The sequence below is a fragment of the Chinchilla lanigera genome, unplaced genomic scaffold (assembly GCF_000276665.1).
Source record: "Chinchilla lanigera isolate Chin_1 unplaced genomic scaffold, ChiLan1.0 scaffold00019, whole genome shotgun sequence".
In the NCBI taxonomy this organism is placed as follows: domain Eukaryota; kingdom Metazoa; phylum Chordata; class Mammalia; order Rodentia; family Chinchillidae; genus Chinchilla; species Chinchilla lanigera.
The window spans coordinates 13177572-13197120 of NW_004955420.1; the positions used below are offsets into that span (position 1 = coordinate 13177572).

At 33.9% G+C, this 19549-nt stretch overlaps 1 protein-coding gene and 1 pseudogene across 10 annotated transcripts in view; one reads left to right on the plus strand and one right to left on the minus strand.

The window, feature by feature from the left end:
• Positions 1 to 19549, minus strand: part of Dlg1 (discs, large homolog 1 (Drosophila)) — a 205517-nt gene that overhangs the window by 109283 nt on the left and 76685 nt on the right. The window contains exon 1 of one of the 10 annotated variants that reach the window (XM_013513453.1): positions 10071 to 10373. The exons of the other annotated variants lie outside the window; for them this stretch is intronic. Coding sequence (XP_013368907.1) covers positions 10071 to 10304 — 234 coding nt within the window. The 5' untranslated portion in view covers positions 10305 to 10373. Of the gene's footprint in view, positions 1 to 10070; positions 10374 to 19549 lie in introns of those variants that run through there. 10 annotated transcript variants of the gene reach the window in all.
• Positions 4909 to 6379, plus strand: LOC102018098 (annotated as a pseudogene).

Sequence of the window (19549 nt, forward strand, 5' to 3'; positions counted from 1 at the left end):
ATCCTCCATATGCTCCAGCGGTACTGTTTATTCCTCTGTCTGCCATGTTTTGTGTGTGTGTGTGTACACGTATGTATGTATGTATGTATGTGTTTTTAGACAGGGTCATGCTACGTGTTCAGGCTGGCCTCAAACTCGTGGAGATCCTCCTGCCTCAGTCTGCCAAGTACTGAGATTACAGGTGTGTGCCACCACACCCAGTATATGCTCTGGACTACACAGCTACACAACTCATTTTTATGATTTCTTTTATGTCTTTACTCAAAGTCCCTGTAAGTTATCCTATCATTATGCACATCTATTTTCTTGTCTAGTTACTTTCCTCCAGGATATTACATTTTTTGTTAATTATGTTTACTATCTGTTTTCTCTTACTTTAATACAGCTCTGTAAGAGCAGAGATTTTGTTCTGCTCACTCCTGTGTGCTTACTGTCTAGAACAGTGCACATAGAAAGTACTAACATATGTGTGTTGGATGAACAAGACCATGTAACTGCCAAAACAGAACAATTTTATTAGTGCTCTACAACCACCCAGGGAAGATATGGTGTCCGTTAGCCCTCCCTTCTTCCATTTCAAGTTTTATACATAGCAGACATAACTGGAAGGTTCTTTCTGTGTGCTTGGGTAGCCACTAGCAATCAGATAGTGTTCAAGATATTCTCCCATTTGACATCTTCAGAGTTTTGATAAGGAAAGATATGCATAAAATTGTCAGTTTACTATTCTCTATCCAGCAATAACTGACTACCTTAATGTCCTATTTGGAAATAAACATGTCTTGGTCAAGTAAATTTATTAAGAAGACTATCATCTTCTTCTTTTCAAATTCCATTAAGAAGTAAACATTCTCACTAAGAATTTATAATTTAAAATCTATAGTGCCTTTCCTCCAAACATTTAGGTTCTCCTAAGCTCATTTTGGGTCCTTTGTTCCCCTAATGGTAGGTGCTTCCTGCTGTTATTATCTATGTTTTACTCAGATGTTCTATTTTTCCTTTTTGATTCTCCAATACCTGTTGTTTTTTTGTTTTTTTTTTTTTTTTTTTTTTTTGGTTTTTCTCCGGTACCGGGAACCGAACTCACGACCTTGCGCTTGCCAGGCAGGCGCTTTTGCCGCTGAGCTAAATCCCCAGCCCCAATACCTGTTGTTTTTTTTTGCTGGCTCACGTTAAGATTTGTAGTCTTCTAGCCCTATCATTTTAATTATGCTGCTTCTTCACATCTTTATATTCCTCACTGTAAAAGCCAGAATATTTTGTGGAACCAATAATGGTGGTAGTGGTAGTTACCACTGTCATATTGGTGAAGATGATAAAGATGACCTTACTGATATCGGGAGTCATAAATGGGCTTGCATGTATTGTTTCACTTAATTTTCACTAAATCTTGATGCAGATAAATTTCATCCCTATTTTCTACAGACAAGGATAAAGAATTTAGGTAATCTCAAGTTGCCAAGGCTAGTGGACAGCAGAATACAGATTTAAACCTGGGCCATCATCCTCTAAAGATAGTACCCTGAAGCAGTATACTACACTGTCTTTTAAAAAGTTTTATTTTATCTTTATTGTTACTACTCTCTTACTGCAAAGACAATATATAGTACTTCAAAATACAAAGAAATACTCCATAAATTTTTAAATTAGGGTTTGGCAAATGTTTTCTAGGGAATGAAGTTGTATTTGCCATGCAGGTTTTGTTGGAACTACCTGACTCTTATACTTCAAAGTAGCAAAAGGCAATATATAAATAGGTAGGGGTACATTCTAAAAATTCTTTATTTATATCAGTGCTCCCCCCCCCCTTTTCTTGGTACAGGCAATCGAACTGTGCTTGCCAGGCTGGGACTGTGCCACTGAGCTATATCCCCAGCAAAATTTTGATTTATAAAAATAGCTCATGGGCTGGATTTTGCCTGAAGGTTGTAGTTTGCTGATATTTAGCTTAGGCTGCTTTAAAAAAAAAAGGCTGATTCAGTCAATGGATGTAATTGAAGGCTCCAAAACACTTATGTTAATTTTTACTTGCTATCATCTACTCCTTTTCAGTGCTTAAACCAGTGATGGTGAACCTTTTAGAGCTTTCAATAATAACAAAGAGCTTAGTGTAGCACATGTGCCATAGGTTCACCACCACTGGCTTGATAATAAAAACAACAAACCTTCCACCCCAAAACATGGGCATGACAATTTAAAGCACAAATGATACATGTGAAAATTTCAAATTTCATCCAGAGTTCTTTAAAAATACTTTTATAACAACTAAAAGGCTGTAATTTTATAACTGAAAGAATTTAGCCTTTACACTGTATGTAGCCTTCCAGTTTGGGAAAAAGTCATTTAAATGACATGCTTTTGCTGAATCTTCTTCCCCGCTCCCAAATCCTGCAATGTTGATACAGCTAAAGCAATTAATTCTTAAATCTGGTATGCATTGTATTTATTTTGCCTCTCTTGAAAAACATTTCTTTTCAAATTTATAGCCCTTTGATACATTAGTTGGTACTATAAATAGTCAGAATTAAATATACAAAAATGGGTGGAATGTTTTAATTTAAGTATCATTATAATCTTCAATCCTTTTTTCCAGGACCAATAAAAAACTTGTAAGACAATTAATAGGTCTCATACCTGTAACTTCTTCATACTCCAAAGCTAGCTGGATAAGTCTATAGTCAGAGCTTAGTCTCACAAACACTGAAAATACTGTTTAGAAATGGGACTGTAATTGGGGACTTAATGATAGAAAAGGAATGAACAAGCAGGGCCCCTGTTGAGGAATGAGAGGGAAAGCCCTTCAAAAAAAATTTGCCCATGTTGGGTGTGGTGGCACATGCCTGTAATCCCAGCACTCGGGAGGCTGAGGCAGGAGGACTGTTCCAAGTTTGAGCCCAGTCTGGGCTACATAGTGAGACCCTGTCTCAAAAAAGACAAAAAAAGACCAAAAAAACAAAACAAAACAAAACAAAACAAAACAAAACAAAACAAAACCAAACCAAAACTCAATTTGCCCAGGGGCAGAGATTGTGCTCAGGCTTCTACTAAAATCCCACTGTTGCCAAATGTCACAGCCAATCGGCTTAAAACTTAATACAAAACAGGTCCAGTCTGTTCACTGACTTGCATATGACTGTAAAATTATCCCATCAAAAGTCTGTTTACAGTTTCCTAAATGATAACTGTAGGTTACTGATTTCTACATGGTCTGAACAACTATTTTTGCCTTTATTAAAATTTTGAACTTTGACAGAAAAATGGGGGACTGAAAATATATTTAAATAGCAGTGTCAGAAAGTATAATATCACACAGTAAAAAATCTTTAAAGAAACTGACCCTAAGTAAAATCTTAACAAGAACTTAAATTCCTCATATATTTAAAGATACACATACCTCACAATTTTTTCATTGAGAGCTTTGAATTACTTCTGAAATAAACGTTGTAATCTTACAACATCCTATAAGGTAGACTTGACAATTTTTAAGCCAGTTATACATAAAAATGGTTTGTGAAATTTACAGTGGCCAAATTATATTTAGATGCCTCAAACTTCCTCTTAGCCATCATAACAGTAAATGAAATAAAACATTTATGCAACACTTATTTATTCAGCAAATATTTATCAAGTGCCTTCTCCACCCAAGGCTCTAGGGATACAAAAAAGAAAAATACACATGCGTAGTACCAGTTCTCATGAAGCCTACAGTTTAGCAGCTGAGATTAAACAAAATGATTACTTCATTTACTACTGAATTGCAATTGTGGTAAGAGGTATGAAGTATAATTCTTATAAAGATACTGACATCTGTGGTTCTTAAGTAGATTGCTTACACTTACAGTGAACTTAGACTACAAGATTTGCTGAATGCTGAAATGTTCTATATCACCCTAGGTTCTCAAATTCTTAATTATGCTAGTCTAAGTATGTTACACACATTAAATCACTGAATAGAAGTAAATCAATGAAGTTGATACTAATATTACCTCCACTGTGGGGACAATATATCTAATGCATAGCTCTAAAATTAAATCTTTTATAATTCACAATATATCTGTTTAGAACAGACAGTATTCTTTTCTATAAATTACCTTATGTATTTTTTTACATGAGTAAACTTTTCCTGTATTTTAGGAAAGAGTTTTTCCCTTAAGCAGATTATTCAAGTTACGTAGCTAACATTTACCCTCGTGAAAATTTTACTATTCTACTTCAATTCTGACGTGTCACTATATCTATTCCATTCACTTCTAGGAATAGAACTGTGGTGCCTTCAGCTGAATTTCGCATGTCAGGAGTTTGGGGAAACCTTTGTAAGCAAAATGATCTATGTTAGGGGTTTTCAAGTAGTTCAGATTATATAAATAGTTGCTAAATACACATTTAAAGTGACTTAACACTTTACAGTTATTTGAAATTCATATTACCACTGTCATTAAAAAACACTGATATCAGCAAGAAGATTAAAACCCTTCACCTATGAATTATTCAGGAAGCAAAATCTAGAAGTATTGGTTTGAAGTTCTTTAAAACCCTGCTGAATATAAAAACTGGTACTAGACTGAAGGACTGAGCATGAGTACACTAAGTAGGGGTGGACAGATTAACCTAAGTGAATCCTAAATCCAAGAACAGGAGGGATCCTGAGATAAGGAACTAAGGAGGGCTTAATAATGAGTAGATCATTTATTCTGTATCATATTATTTAAAATTAAGGACATAAGCAGTATGAAGAACAAAACAGGAAAAAACCGAAGTAAACAAATTCACATGAAACTCACCTGAACATTAAAACTATAGGTACCCAAAGGGTGTCAGATTAGGTGTCACATTTTGGAAGGGCAGGTTAAAGGTTACATTCCAGGTGTCTAAAATAGAAATTAACTAAGTGATTCCACAAATGCTGATTGAGAACCAAGAAGCTAAATCTTGAAGAAATTTATAACCACTTGGTTTATCATTCAAAAACATTCATGGTGTCCAAATAAATTCCCAATATTAAGAGGAACCTGGTACATAATCTTAGTTATGAACACAAATATCTCCGACAAGCAATTTAAATGAATCTGCAGGAACTTTCCAGAACGCATTGAGAGGTGGTGGAGCAGTGGCTGCCTGACCTGCGCACGGCTACAAACTTCTTCCTGCTTCCCCTGCTCTGGCCCAGCCCACTCATCACCTGTAGAAAATGGTGAAAGAAACCACTTACTATGATGTTTTCGGGCTCAAACCTAAAGCCACCCAAGAAGAAGTGAAAAGGGCTTATAGGACACTGGCTTAGACATACCACTCTGATAAGAATCCAAATGAAGGAGAAAAGTTTCAACAGCTTTCTCAAGCTTATGAAGTTCTCTCAGATGCCAAGAGAAGGGAATTATATGACAAATGAGGAGGGTGGGCAAATAAGGAGGGTGGAGCAGGTGGCAGTTTTACCTCCCCCATGGATGTCTTTGATATGTTTATTGGAGGAGGAAGGATGCAGAGAGAAAGGAAGGGTAAAAATGTGAAGCTATCAGCTCTCAGTTACCTTCGAAGATGTATATAATGGTGCCACAAGGAAAATGGGTCTGCAAAAGAATGTGATTTGTGACAAATGTGAAGGCCAAGGTGGTGAGAAAGACACTGTGGAGTGCTATCCCAACTGTCAAGGTATTGGAATGCAAATAAAAATTCATCAGATAGGACCTGGAATGCAAATTCAGCAAATTCAGTCTGTGTACATGGAGTGCCAGGGCTGAATGCATGAAGTGGGGAATACATCAGCCCTAAAGACAGAGATGTAAAAGTTGCAACACAAGGAATTTGGAGAGAAGATGATTCTAGAAGTTCATACTGACAAAGGCATGAAAGATGGCCACAAGGTAACATTCCATGGTGAAAGAGACCAAGAACCAGGACTGGAGCCAGGAGACATTATCACTGTGTTAGATGAGAAGGACCATGCTGCTTCTACTTAATGAGGAAAAGACCTTTACATGTGTATGGATATGCAGCTGCTTGAAGCACTCTGTGGCTTCCAAAAGCCAGTATCCACTGTTGACAACTGAACCACAGTCATCATCTCTCAGCCAGGTCAAATTATTAAGCACAGAGATATCAAGTGTGGGCTAAATGAAAGCATGCCCTATGGAAAGGGTCATCTAATCATCAAATTTAGGGTAAACTTTCCTGAAACTGGCTTTCTCTCTCCTGATAAACTCTCTTTGCTGGAAAAAAAATCTTACCTGAAAGAAAGGAAGCAGAAGAGACTAATGAAATGAATCAGCTAGAACTGGCAGACTTTGATCCAAATCAAGAAAGATGGCACCATTATAATGGAGAGGCATATAAGGATGATGAACATCATCCCAGAGGTGGTGTTCAGTGTCAGACCTCTTAACGGGGCTAGTTAATAATACTCACTGTTGGCATTTAGTGTGCAGTAGTGAATGCGTGAAGGACTATAATCATCATATGCTCAATACTTGCTACTGTTTCAATATTCAATTATAAGAATAAATGCAAATACAAAAGCTCCTATTTTGCCCTTGTATGTATGATGATTTCAGCGTGCAAGTTGAAGTTTAATGCTTATAAAATGTACCTAACTGTGGTGTCTGCTACGCCATACCTTGTAACTGATTTCAGTTGTACACATGGACAAGCTTAGACTGAAATGCTAGGTATATGTGTTGACCTTAGTGTATGACCCTTTATTGTTAAGCTATTGATTAAAACTGTATTTAACTGGCAATCAGAAAAGGGAACAATCTGTGAAAGTGTTGGTTTGTCAATAGTTATTTGTATTAAGTGTGACTCATTTGTTTTCATAGGTGAAACAGAAAAAGCTATTCCAGCATCAACTAAGATCCAAATATGTCTAAAGAAAGAACTTTCTGAGTCCCATTATATTTTACTTGACAAAATGAATCCTAGTGAGTTATGATAGAAGACTTAGATATATAAATTATCCAACTCATCAGTGAGAAAAATGTATAAAGTGAAAAAATGAAATGATGGTATTCCAGAGCAGGGAAATATACAAGTTAAAACTTCTGGTGGTGCCTCTGCATTCTACTGCCTCAACTATTACTTGAAGGTGGTATAAAATATAATTTATCCTGTGATATCAGTGGTACAAATAATACCTTTCTAAAGAAGGAGTTTATCATAATAATGCTGCTTCTTAAGGACCTGCATTTCTAGGACTGCATTTCCTTCTACTGTACAATCTTTTTAAATATATGTATAAAACTATGTTGACCAGTCCTGGTCATACTGATTTTTCCTTCTCTTTGGACCATGATAAGCCCTTGAGTTGTGACTTCCGAGCTGGGTAACTTTGACATTGAAGTGAAGAGACTATATGGAAAAGTAATTTGCATGTGTAATATACGAAGGTGCTCCTTAGGTATGTTACTGGCTTACTTTAACTCATCTGACTTCACACTCTAAAGTCACTGTAATTTAATGGTAATAGAGCAACTTATGATGAATAGCTTTACTTGTATGTTTTAAAAAGTTGTATGTTCACATACTTAAATCTGGATATCAAAATTTAAGCAACTGTTGAAATGTACAAATAGCTCCTTAATATACTGATTACAAAGCAAAAAAATAAAAATAAATGAATTTGTAAATAAATTCTGTTTGCAGCAGACGTGGGGTTCTATTAAAACACAGTAATGATTTACATACTAATAAAATTTGATTTACAACTAAAAACTCTCCAACCTGAAAGTATCATGCAGCTAAAAGTATCATGCAGCCTAGTAAGAAATAAAAGTATCATGCAGCCTAGTAAGAAATAATTACATTAAATGTTATCTTCTGATCAAATCTTAGAAAGCAGTGTTTCTGACAACGCTAGAATAAGAGATTCCTATTTATCACAGTGAAGGTAAAAATACTACCACACTATCACATTCAGAGGTATAGAGTAGGTATAGAGTATCATATTCAGAGGCATATGGGCATCTTTTTTGATATATGTAATTGTAAAAACTGAGGTAAATTCTTTGTGCAATACATTACAGTATGACATGTCATTAGTGTGTTTTGCTTCTTAAAATATACATACTCTGGTGTTACAGAATAAAACTGCTAGCTACGAGTTTTCATAGGTGAAACAGAAAAGGTTATTCCAGCATCAACTAAGATCCAAGTATGTCTAAAATTCTTTCTGAGTCCCATTATATTTTACTCAATAAAATGAATCCCACTGAGTTATAATAGAAGACTTGGATATATAAATTATCCAACTCATCAGTGAGGAAAATGTATAAAGTGAAAAAATGAAATGATGGTATTCCAGAGCAGGGAAATATACAAGTTAAAACTTCTGACTTAATGTCTGTACTTCTAGAGATGAAACCTTTCATTACAAAAATAATAAGGAAAGAAGTATCAGCAAAGAGATCTAAAAGAATTAAAAACTCATTAATCTGTTTATAGAAATGATCTGAGCCAAACCAGGAGTGGGGATGTGACTAAAAATGGCTTAACAAAGGTAATGACTACTTTAGTGTAATAGGACTGGAACTTCTTGCTCCAAGTCCTAAGTAACTGCAATGCAACTCTGGTTTGAACAGTTTTACAGGTCAATTACCTCTCCTGTCTTCATTTGTAGGGCCTTAGGATGAACTGCAGATACATCAGTGGTAGTATGTTTATATAGTATACAAACATATATAGTAGTATATTTACATAAATCATATGTAAAATTTTTTGATATTTTTCTTATTGATAATGGATCATTTACTATTAATCTACAACAAATAATAACACCAACTTTTAGTCCTTGAATCCTTTTTTGATATATGTAATTATAGCAAAAATTAAGGTAAATTCTTTGGGCAATATTCAACTTAAACCAATTTATCGCCCCTCAAAGTTTTAAGTAACCTCAATGCCTACATATAAGAAATGATTATTTCTCTCTGTGCCCCAGACATTCCAATTATCTCAAATATGCATGAAAAGTACACAAAATTTCTTACTTTAAAAAGCTGACGTTTTAAAACCAAAACAATTAAGGACAATTTTAGTGGCTAAAACTAATAAGAAGCTGGGACAGTTACAGTTCATATTTATTATGCTGCTTCCCATTATTTTTAAATAGCTTTAGGGAAATTAATTTTTAAAAGGTCCTAAGAAATGTGCATGTAGCTGTACGCATTTTGTTAATTTAAATATTGCCAATGTCAAAGGACATCATCCTCAACTTGTTTGTAAATTAGGCTATTCTTATCCTTTTATTTTACTAGAGTCAAACAAATTGGTTATTTTTTTATACTACTAATATTTACCTCATCTTACCCTTATGCAAAATAATAGGCATTTCACTCAATTGATTTTATATTTCTCTTCTTATATTTAATATCTATTTTCTCAAAAATAAGTAATTCGTGAGATTTTTTTTTAAAATGTGGGACTTTTAGTGTTTGTTCATCTCTTTGTAATGTAAAACTGAATATGGGAAAAAAATGTTCCCAAGACAATGTAACTGCACATGTTTACTGGTGCCAAATTAACACCACAATACATATTTATAGAATGAAAGGTCTCATGAAATCTCATAAATCAATTTAGTATAATTTTATGGTATAAATATCTGCAATAGTATTAAACATATTCTGTTCTCAAAACACTAAAATGAATATATTTCAAGTTATCGTGTTTCTTTACTGTAATAATCTCTCTCCAGTTATTTAATAATATACAAAAACCAAACAGGCATTTCCTTTGCTCCAACATCATACTCTGTAGCATTTAACACAATCTAGAAATAAGATGAACATTATCAATTTACATTTTAATGTCTGTACTAATGGCTTTATATTTTTAGAGAAATCATTCAACAGAATCTGAGACTGTTTTGTTTGGCATTATATAAGAGCATAAAGGAAAACATTTTTTGTTCCCTTTCTGTGCTAAAGACCTGCAATGACAGACTAAAAACATAAATTTCTGCATATCCAAGATTTCTGTCATACAGCTCTATTTTTAATAAGAAATCTGTACTAAATCATTTCCCAAAGCAAATGTGAACAGAAATATATTGAAAATAATTTCAACAAGTGGTATGTTACCTGGGTGGAGCTGGTGGCTACCGAGATGCAGTCAATAAAGCTGTGTCTTCGAGTGAAAAATGCAACTATCTGCTGCCAGCGTGAAGGTTCTGGCTCAGCCTGCAGTTCATCTGACGAGCCCTTTTTGGCCCAGTGTTTCTGCTTTGGGCCTACTGAACCATGGCTTGAGCTAGTATTCCCTCCTCGACTGGCACGAGAGTACAGAAGTGTGTTGTTTCCGAAAATGTAATTCATCTCTGCAGCCCTGCAGGTGGTTGCCAAGCAGTCTTACTTCTCTACCAGCTGCTGAGTGGTGAATGATCGGTAAAAACTGCAGCTAGAATTACAGCAGCATCACTTGTAGATCAGAGAAAATAAAAACCTTGAGAAATGATGCTCATTTTCTCTGTAGTTTCTTCCTATGAAAGAGCTTGTATCTTCCCACTGTACCTGTTAGCTATATGATGGCTGAGTTTATTTTTGCAGACAAAAAAGACGACATAAGGTGGATTTCTCTCTCGTGATTATTTTTTCACCAGCGTCTGCAGGAACCAAAAGCTGTTCTTTTGTTAGCTGATAACTAGACGAACTGAAATCCAGGAAGTGAGGTCGATTAGCAGGTGAAGAAGGACGTTACAAACACTGGACTACCGAGACCCTTTGGGGCTGTCTGCTTTAATGTACTGGGTGGAAAAACCCTGGATTACTAAGTTTCAATCAGTCTGTAGTAAAATCCAATGGCATCTTCACTGCTTATATAAATGATAAATATGAACTGAATTTAAAAATACAAGAGGATCCTTTCTGCCAACAGTTCTGAATGTTAAAATAATTTCACTAAAAGAAACTTTGTTATTCACATACAAATTATGCCACCAAAACCAATGTTATATTATGCAGCATTTTAAGCTTTTAGAGGGCGCTATCTAAGTTCTATATGTTAAACTCTGAGCATCTAATGAAATCCATTTGTAATGTAGCATGATCACTTTATGTAATATGTTGATTTCTAATACTCTGATAACTGAGTCTGGAGAGACAAGATGAATCAGCAAAATAAATATGTCTTATGGAACTTTTATGATAAAGACTAGCTAAGAAATTCTCAGAATCATTCCTCTAGTATATTATAATCATTAAGATTACAAGGTTATGAATTTGTAAAACTGCAAAAGAACACTGATAGCTTTTGTTTGTTTTGTAAGTAGTGAAACATGTTTTATACTACTCCGGCTTACAAAATAATGTTTGATGCTAAATGAACATTTTCCAATATCTACTCTCTTGGTTTGGTCCTTGAACAGAGTAGTTAATCTCAGAACTGCCTGAGGTGCTACCTAAAAACTCCCCAAGTGACTCCCCTGGACTCTTGTTTGGTAACAGGAATCGAACTCAGGGGTTCACACTTGCTAGACAGGTGCTACACCACTGAGCTACATTCCCAGCCATCTAGATGATTCTTAAGCACCTTCAAGTTTGAGAACTAGATTCATAAGCCTGTACTCCTAACATGCTATATTAGTTTACACTTAAATCCACAGTTAAAACCATATATAAACAAAACCATTACTATACTTGATAATTTACTAATAGTTGAATAATTCAGTCTGTAAGCCCATACAAGCCCAATGTAAGTCCCAACCTCAGCCATGGGTTATTTTTTCAGATGTGGACTGACGAGCTCTTATCCATGTGCTTACCAGCATCAACTAGAAAAGGCTGAGAAAAGGTTGAGAGCCATGTGAGACTTGGGGTAATATATTTTGTGACAGAAATGATAGCGAAAAGTTTCATATTTCTACTCAAGGACTGCAGGCAGTAGCTGGTGATTTATGGTCCTGAACAGATTGGTTCTACTGGAAGCAGGAGACTAGAGAAAAGCACTGAAGGTAGATAAAGAACTAAGAATTTTTTCTGAAAGGGAAAAAAAAGTTAAACTTTCTAAAAAAAAAAAAATTAGAATTTTATTTTGGGTCAGGTACTTTATTAACAACAGATTACTGTGGTTTATACTTGTGGTGTAGTTAAGGGCATTTGGCACCAACATATGTGCTTTGATCCATACATTTTGATGAAAACCCAGGAAAAAGAAAAATAAAACAGAACACCCTAGAATTGATACAAGTTTTGTTATTCTAGTTTGCAATGATGAGGATACCAAATGTAAATGTTGAACGCAAATCTCTTGCCTTCTAGCTGCAAAAATTATGAACAGATAGAATATCAAGCCTTTGGTATACAGATGTATTCTAGGAAGACAAAGAGCTTGAGTATGCTCCAAAGTTGACAGATCATTCCATCTCATATTTCACTAGAACATAGAGAAAAAAATGCTTCTCAATGTATGAATTTCTTATCCAAAACCACTCACATAGAAAACTTCAAATTCTCAGAGAGGCATCTTTTGGAAAATGTCCTGTTATCAAGGCACAAAAATCTAGGATCACTTCATCCATTTCCAAGTGGTAAAAAAAATGCATAAAAACCTTCTATGTACACAAGCCAATTGGTTACCCCTGATTTGATTGAGAGACAGAAGGCAACCAACTGTTCTTTGCTTTACAATAGCCTCACTCATATAACAGAGGTGAAAGATAAACTCTGCTACAACAAAATGTGAATTCAAATATAGAAAAGCCTAGGAATCCTATTTAAAATAATGAACTTAAAAGATACATAACTTAAACCAAAAACAAAATCACTATTACCATTTCACATAACATAGCTTTTGTACAGTTTTTGTCTTTTTCACAAAAATTATATAAAATATGCTTCTAGCTTAAACAGTGGGCAAAAGCTTATGTGGGTTATTATGTAGCCTCAAATATGATTATGAAGGTTGTAGTTGTCAGAAAGATGCATTTTATAATCAAAAATGGAAGTAAAGACAGTTCAAAATTTATAAAGATTAGTCCTATACTATTTGCACATATTTCCAAATTCATAAATTAGCCCAGAATCTTTTAAGTATAGTGAAAAGCAAGTATTAAATAATCTTACTGATAAATTTTAAAAGATTAAAGGATGAGAGGACAAACAATACTAAAACTCTAAACTACTAAAAAAGAAATTAACAACTACAATACCAAATCACTATAAAAGCAATATAACGGGCATTTTTCTTACTCTTTTAGCCATTATCATCTGAGCTGTTAAACTATATTTGTTTTTGTTTTTTTGGGGTACTGGGAATTGAACTCAAGACTTTGTGGTTGCCAGGCAGGTGCTTGTGCCACTCAGCTATATTCCTGGCTCTGAAGTGTTAAATTTTAACGTACAACAGTATCTCTGAGATAAGACAAGACTGATCTGAACATGTACTGTTATTTATCTAGAAAAACTCATACTGTATTATACAAATCCCTCTGTTTGAGCACCATCTAGTGGTCAAATTGTATACAAATTATATGCTAATTTTAGTATGCCAGAGTCATCCAAAAAATTAAATAATAATAATAACAATAAAAAAAAAAGTTTGTATTCTCCAGGAATGTGGAAACGAAGTTTAATTCAAATGGTGCTCACTGTTTACTTGAAATGGGAGGATTCTATTCCTGTAGCATTCAGTTTGAAAGGCTCAGATTTGCTTATGCCCATTTCTGGTTTTCCCATTTCTTATAATTTTTGAAAAATTTAAGCACAGCTGTTGATTTCATTGTATAATATTGTCACTACTATTAGATGCAATATGTCTAGGGTAGAAGATATACTAACTTAGAAAAATTACTTCCCCATACACCCTCTTCTGATTTCAAGCCCATCTTAACAATGTTTACTTTTGTATATACTAGTTGAACAAACTTCCATGCCACTGAAGAAAAATACAAAATACAAATTCTTTTGTTTCCTCAATTGTCACAACTTCCCATATAGCTAGCAATGTACCTACTGTCCTCCTGTCACTTCAGATTTGAAACTCTTTTGAAAAAGGCTCAAGGTTTACTTACTTACCAAATTTACTTTTCTGACCACCTTCCCCAAATCCCAACTCATTTTTAGTTTTTAGAATCTTGATACTCTTCTTACTCCAAAATTTACTCATCATGTTCTTTGAGACAAGGTCTCGCTATGTAGTCCAGGCTGGCCTTTTACTCCTCATACTTGTGGTTCCTTCTGCCTCAGCTTCCTGAGTGCTGGGATTACAGGCATGGGCTACCATGGCTGGCTCCCCTCATGTTCTTTTCCTTCGTATTAGGATTAACTGCCCCCCCCCACAGTATCACTAATTTATTTCTTCAGACTCATCCCAAAACTGACCAGAAAGTTTCCCTTTTAGAGTCTTAAATCATAAAACCCTACTCACCTTCATGCTAAACTGTGAATAAATTAACTCTCATTACTATCTTATTTCCCTCATTATTCTAGTAATAAAAACCACCTCCAGCAGCACAACCACAAAAACTTAAAGGATTACCTCATGGTGTATTTCATACTGGCAAATACTTCATGAAGCCACTCAACAGTTCAAGATGCCGGTACCCCCATCTTGTCCTCACTTCCTTGCAAGCACCCTCTGTGCAATGAGTCTTTCTGCACTGACGAGGTTTCTTCAGACTGGCACCTTCCTACAATATTTATGTATTGCTCCAGGAACTGATCCAACTTTCCATCCTTCAATGTCTTACTCAAACACTTTCTTCAGAAAACTCCACTAATTAAATTTTTATGTTTTATGGAGCTACTTTCCATAAAAAACAAATGTTTAATAAACATCTACTGAACACATGTACTTCTTCATAAAATGAATATTCCAGCAATTTTTAAAACAAGCAGCTATTAAATGAATTTTATTTTTTAATATTAGCTTTTATTAGAATTATAAAGACTCAAAAAAGAATTGTGAAGTCTAAAGCACTGTTTGATTTATATTCTACTTAGTGAACCATTATTTCAAGATTTTTTCAAATTAAAAAAATAATTCAGATGCTGAGTACTATGGATACCCTAACAACTTCATTCCAAACCACAATACTATAAAAATGGAAATAGTTCCTGTATTGGCTTAAGAAAAGTTGTTCATCTAATAATTGACCCTATATTTTAAATAAAACACAATTTATTATAGAGTTTCTTATAATACTTGTTCTTTTTTTAACCTTTAAAAACCATTAAAATTTGCTTTGTGTCAAACTAAAGTATTTTTTTCTACTTTGATTTCCTAAAAGAAGCTAAAGGAATCCTAATGATTTTATATAACAGTATCCCCACTTCTAAGTCTGCTTCACCCCTCTTATTATTTTATGAGGAAACTGCCACCTTAATCTATGCATGAAGAAATTTTAAAGGAGACCTTAAAAATTCTTAAATTTCAACTGTACCACAATAGTGGGTCAAGGTATCAAGAACTTAAAATATTCATATGCTTTTTTGACCCAGTAATTTGACTTGTGGAAGTCTTTCACAAGGAAATAGCCCAAACACATTTTTTACCCAAAGGCTGTTCACTACCTCTTTCTTTTCAAACCTGAATAAAAATGGAAATCACAAATATCTATGACCAGACATGCCCACCAAGTAATGGCAAAAATATACTATGTAATACTAAATATCAAGTTTTAAATTTTTAAAATTTGAATTTAAGTTTAAAAAACTTGATGTAAAGTATTACCTCAGAAATATACATAAACACACATATGAAGATGTGTATAACAACTTTATTATAGGGGGAAAGCTTCATATACTTTTAAAAAGTGTGATTTAGAAAAAGATAAGAGAATTGAGATAATTTCTTTTACTAGGAAGGAGAATCCTTGTCTATTCAGTTCCCAGACATGGCCAAAAAGCCAAAGTGGGGAGGGATCATTTGCTGTCCTTAATAGCACCAGAGGCTTTTTAAAATAACTATTACAGAGAATGATGCTGTTAATACCTAACAATAGAAAATAAACTTAAAAAGACGGAAGAAAATTAGCCTATAAAAATGTCCAGCTTTTCAGCTGCTTCTCAATTAGACTAGTTAATTATGACCACAACACACTAACAATACACTAAGATGCTACTTCATCTTATCAGAATGTGTCTACAAAGGTTTATATACCACTACACAAAGACTGCTCCTCAACTAAGGTGATGATAAAATGCCAGCAATTATAAAATGTATTGTAAACCAACTTCAAAAAAGGGAAAATGTCAAAAAAGCGTGGCTTATAATTGATGATAAAGAGTATTTTAAATACCATAATCCTTTGTCAAATGACTACCTATAAGCCTCTGTCAAATGTTTACAAAAAGCTGTGGAAAATATAATCTTGTATAATTTATTCTGTATGTAATAAGTAACAAAATCTCTTGTATATAAGGAAAAAGAGTTTTAGGGAGACAGCAAAAGAATCAGTAAAATTAGTTTTTCATTTGTGTATGGCAAGGACACTGGGGACAAATGAGTCAGATTAAGGAACTCTAAGAGAATAATACGTTTTCTCTTTCACATGCTGAAAATACTTGTCTTACTCCAGGCAGAGGGCTAAATACAAAAATGATGTCAGAAATTTTCCTTAAAGTATATAGTGGTAACAGCAGTGGGGCAGTACTTCTCACAATGGGTTGTAAATTAGAAATAATGGCATGCTGGTAAAACTCCCAAAAGCCAGTCTGCCCCCAGACCAATTAAATCAGAACTTCTGGCATCAGGAATTTTTAAAGCTTCTTAGGTGAATACACATCCAGCCACAGTCAAGAACCATTTCTAAGGGCAGTAAATTGTCCCTATTACAAATTCACACTCCAACACTGATCTGCTAGCATTTGAAAAGGTCATATTTAGAGACAGCTGCTATGAAGATTTCTGTTTTAATATCTGATCAATAATGAGTTTGATCATCAAAATGAAGTGGATATTCACTGATGAAATTAGTGGCTCATTAAATAGGAAAGTGGAGTTTCACTGGTGGAGTTCACTGCATTCCAGTTACACAAACTGGCTAAAGTAATTCAGATGCATTCTATCCTTGCATTGGGGAAAGAACAAACTCTGGAGAGATATGTATCTCTTAGTGGTACCTCAGGTTTAATCCCTAAATTTCTGGAGATCCTGAGACAATATCTTGTCTCTAGAATATTTTATCTACCCAGGACGACCATTTTATGTAACAACAGAGAACTGAAGCTTCATCACACTTAAGGAACAGGCCATAACAAATATTTATGCACGCTGGCTCACTGTTTTAATGCCTGCTTATGTCAGAATCTGAATACATACTAAATTAACAACCAAAACACCTACAAAAACACCAAGATTTGAGCAAATTGGTTTTGGGTAATTTCTAACAACCAGAATGACCAGAACTTTAAAACATCACAAACAAAAGAATTATACACATCCTGGGAAGGTTTTTGGACTAAAGAAACAGATTAAGTCAATCAAAAGAAAACAGGAATGCACTGACAAGAATAGCATATAAAACAGAAAGGGGTGCTTGAACTTCAAGCGTTCTGAAGTTCTTAAATTGTTCAGAAGGGGCATAAAAGATATTTATTGGCCTTAGGCTTCTGTTAAGTTAAATATGTATATTGAAATTTTTAGAATAATCACTTAAGGAAGAGTAACAGAATTAATAACTTCCTAAGAAAAATGAGATGAGAAATACAATACAAAAGAAAATATGAAAGGAATAAAGTTTCGTGTTTAAAAATTAAGAAACACTCCAAAAGAACTCATACAGCAAAGAAAAAAACCAAAACAGACACAAAAGAAAATGTTAGACAGATAAAATGTTATATATTAAAACATGTGATACAGATGCTGTTTCAAGAAAAATTTAGAAACTCTAATAGTATTTTTAAAAGGTTGATAATACAATCAACAACTGACGTGAGAAACTACAAAAGATACAAAAAGAATAAAGTATATGAAAGTAAAGAGAAGAAATGGGGGAAAAAAAGAACTGTCTCTGCCACTAACAGTCAATGGATTCTTTTACTCTGAATATCACTCATTTAATTTCCCAAGCAAGGATCAGACTGCTTCTACCAAACACAATCTTAAATTAATATGCAGGCTATCTTACAAGTATAGTTATCTACATATGTATGTGTCTCATACATAGGCCCACAAATGTGTATATATGTGGGGTAAGCATGGTGGCTGGCTTATAGGGTGAGGACAAGAGAAAAAACATTTTAAAAAGAGATGATTCTATGAAAAGAACACCTTTCAAATTGTCCATCTTTTGACAAGAATGATTTAAAAAAATACAAACAACCTTAGGAATGAAAAAAGGTTGTCTATATATGCTATGAAGATATGAAGAGATAATACAAAGGTATTATGCATAATAATTTGAAAATATATATGAAATGGAAAAATTCCTAGAAAAAATAATCTAGTAAAATTATCTGGTATAGAAAATCTGAATGGTACCATAACCATTAAAAAATGTATTAAGTATCATGTAATCATCCCTCAAAGAGGTAAACCCAGGTAAAGTTTTACTAGTAAGAAATTATCTTTATGCACAATACATACAATCAACAAAGGACTGATTTTCAGAATATAGATAGAACTATTTCTAAATAGGCATGTAACACAACATAGGAAGCCCTAATGACAAATATATCCTACCTCATTAGTAAATAGGAAATGAACAGTTAAAATCACAATGAGATACCACTTCAAAACCAAAACAATATAAAGTCAATGAGAATATAAATTAAAAACTATCACATACTGCTTTTGGAAATGGAAATTACACAGCTAGTGAAAAGTTACCTGGCATACTTCATGAAGATGTCCATATACATAGTGTTTTTAGCAGTACTTTTTATACTAGTAATTACCTTAACTCAGTATCAATCAAAAGTGAGAAAAATTACTATATAAAAGTTATAAAATAGAAAACTCTGAGCAGTGAAATTACATAAACCTAGAAATATACTGGAGCAAAAAATGCAAATATAAAGTATGAGTCCATTATATAAAGTTTGAAATATGCAAGATAAATAAATATTAGTTAGAGTATAAATTTGTCGTAGAACTTTACAAGAAAGGGTAAATACCAAATTCAGGATTGTAGTTCCTTTTGAGGAGAGTAATGACAGGATCAAGTCACACATTAGGCTTTAAAGATAATGTTAATGTTCTTTTTACATACCTACATATTTAAAGTAAGTGTTTAGAACTACTTCAATGTGTGGTATTTGTAGTATAATAGTTATTTTTTTCACAGTGAAGACTATTAATGAATAAAATTCATTTCCAAAATATACCTTTACAAATTGTGCTGCTATGAACATAGGTACACATATATCGTTGTGATATGATGTTTTTAGATCTTCTGAGAAAATATCCAGAAGGGGAATAGCTGGATTGAACGGGACCTCTAGACCTAATTTTCTGAGGCATCTCCAAACTGATTTCCACAGTGGTTTCACCAGTCTGCATTCCCACCAGCAGTGGAGAACAGTTCCTATTTCTCCACAGCCTCGCTAGCATTTGTTATTGGTTGATTTCTTAATGCTAGCCATTCTTACTGGGGTAAGGTGGAATCTCAATGTTGTTTTAA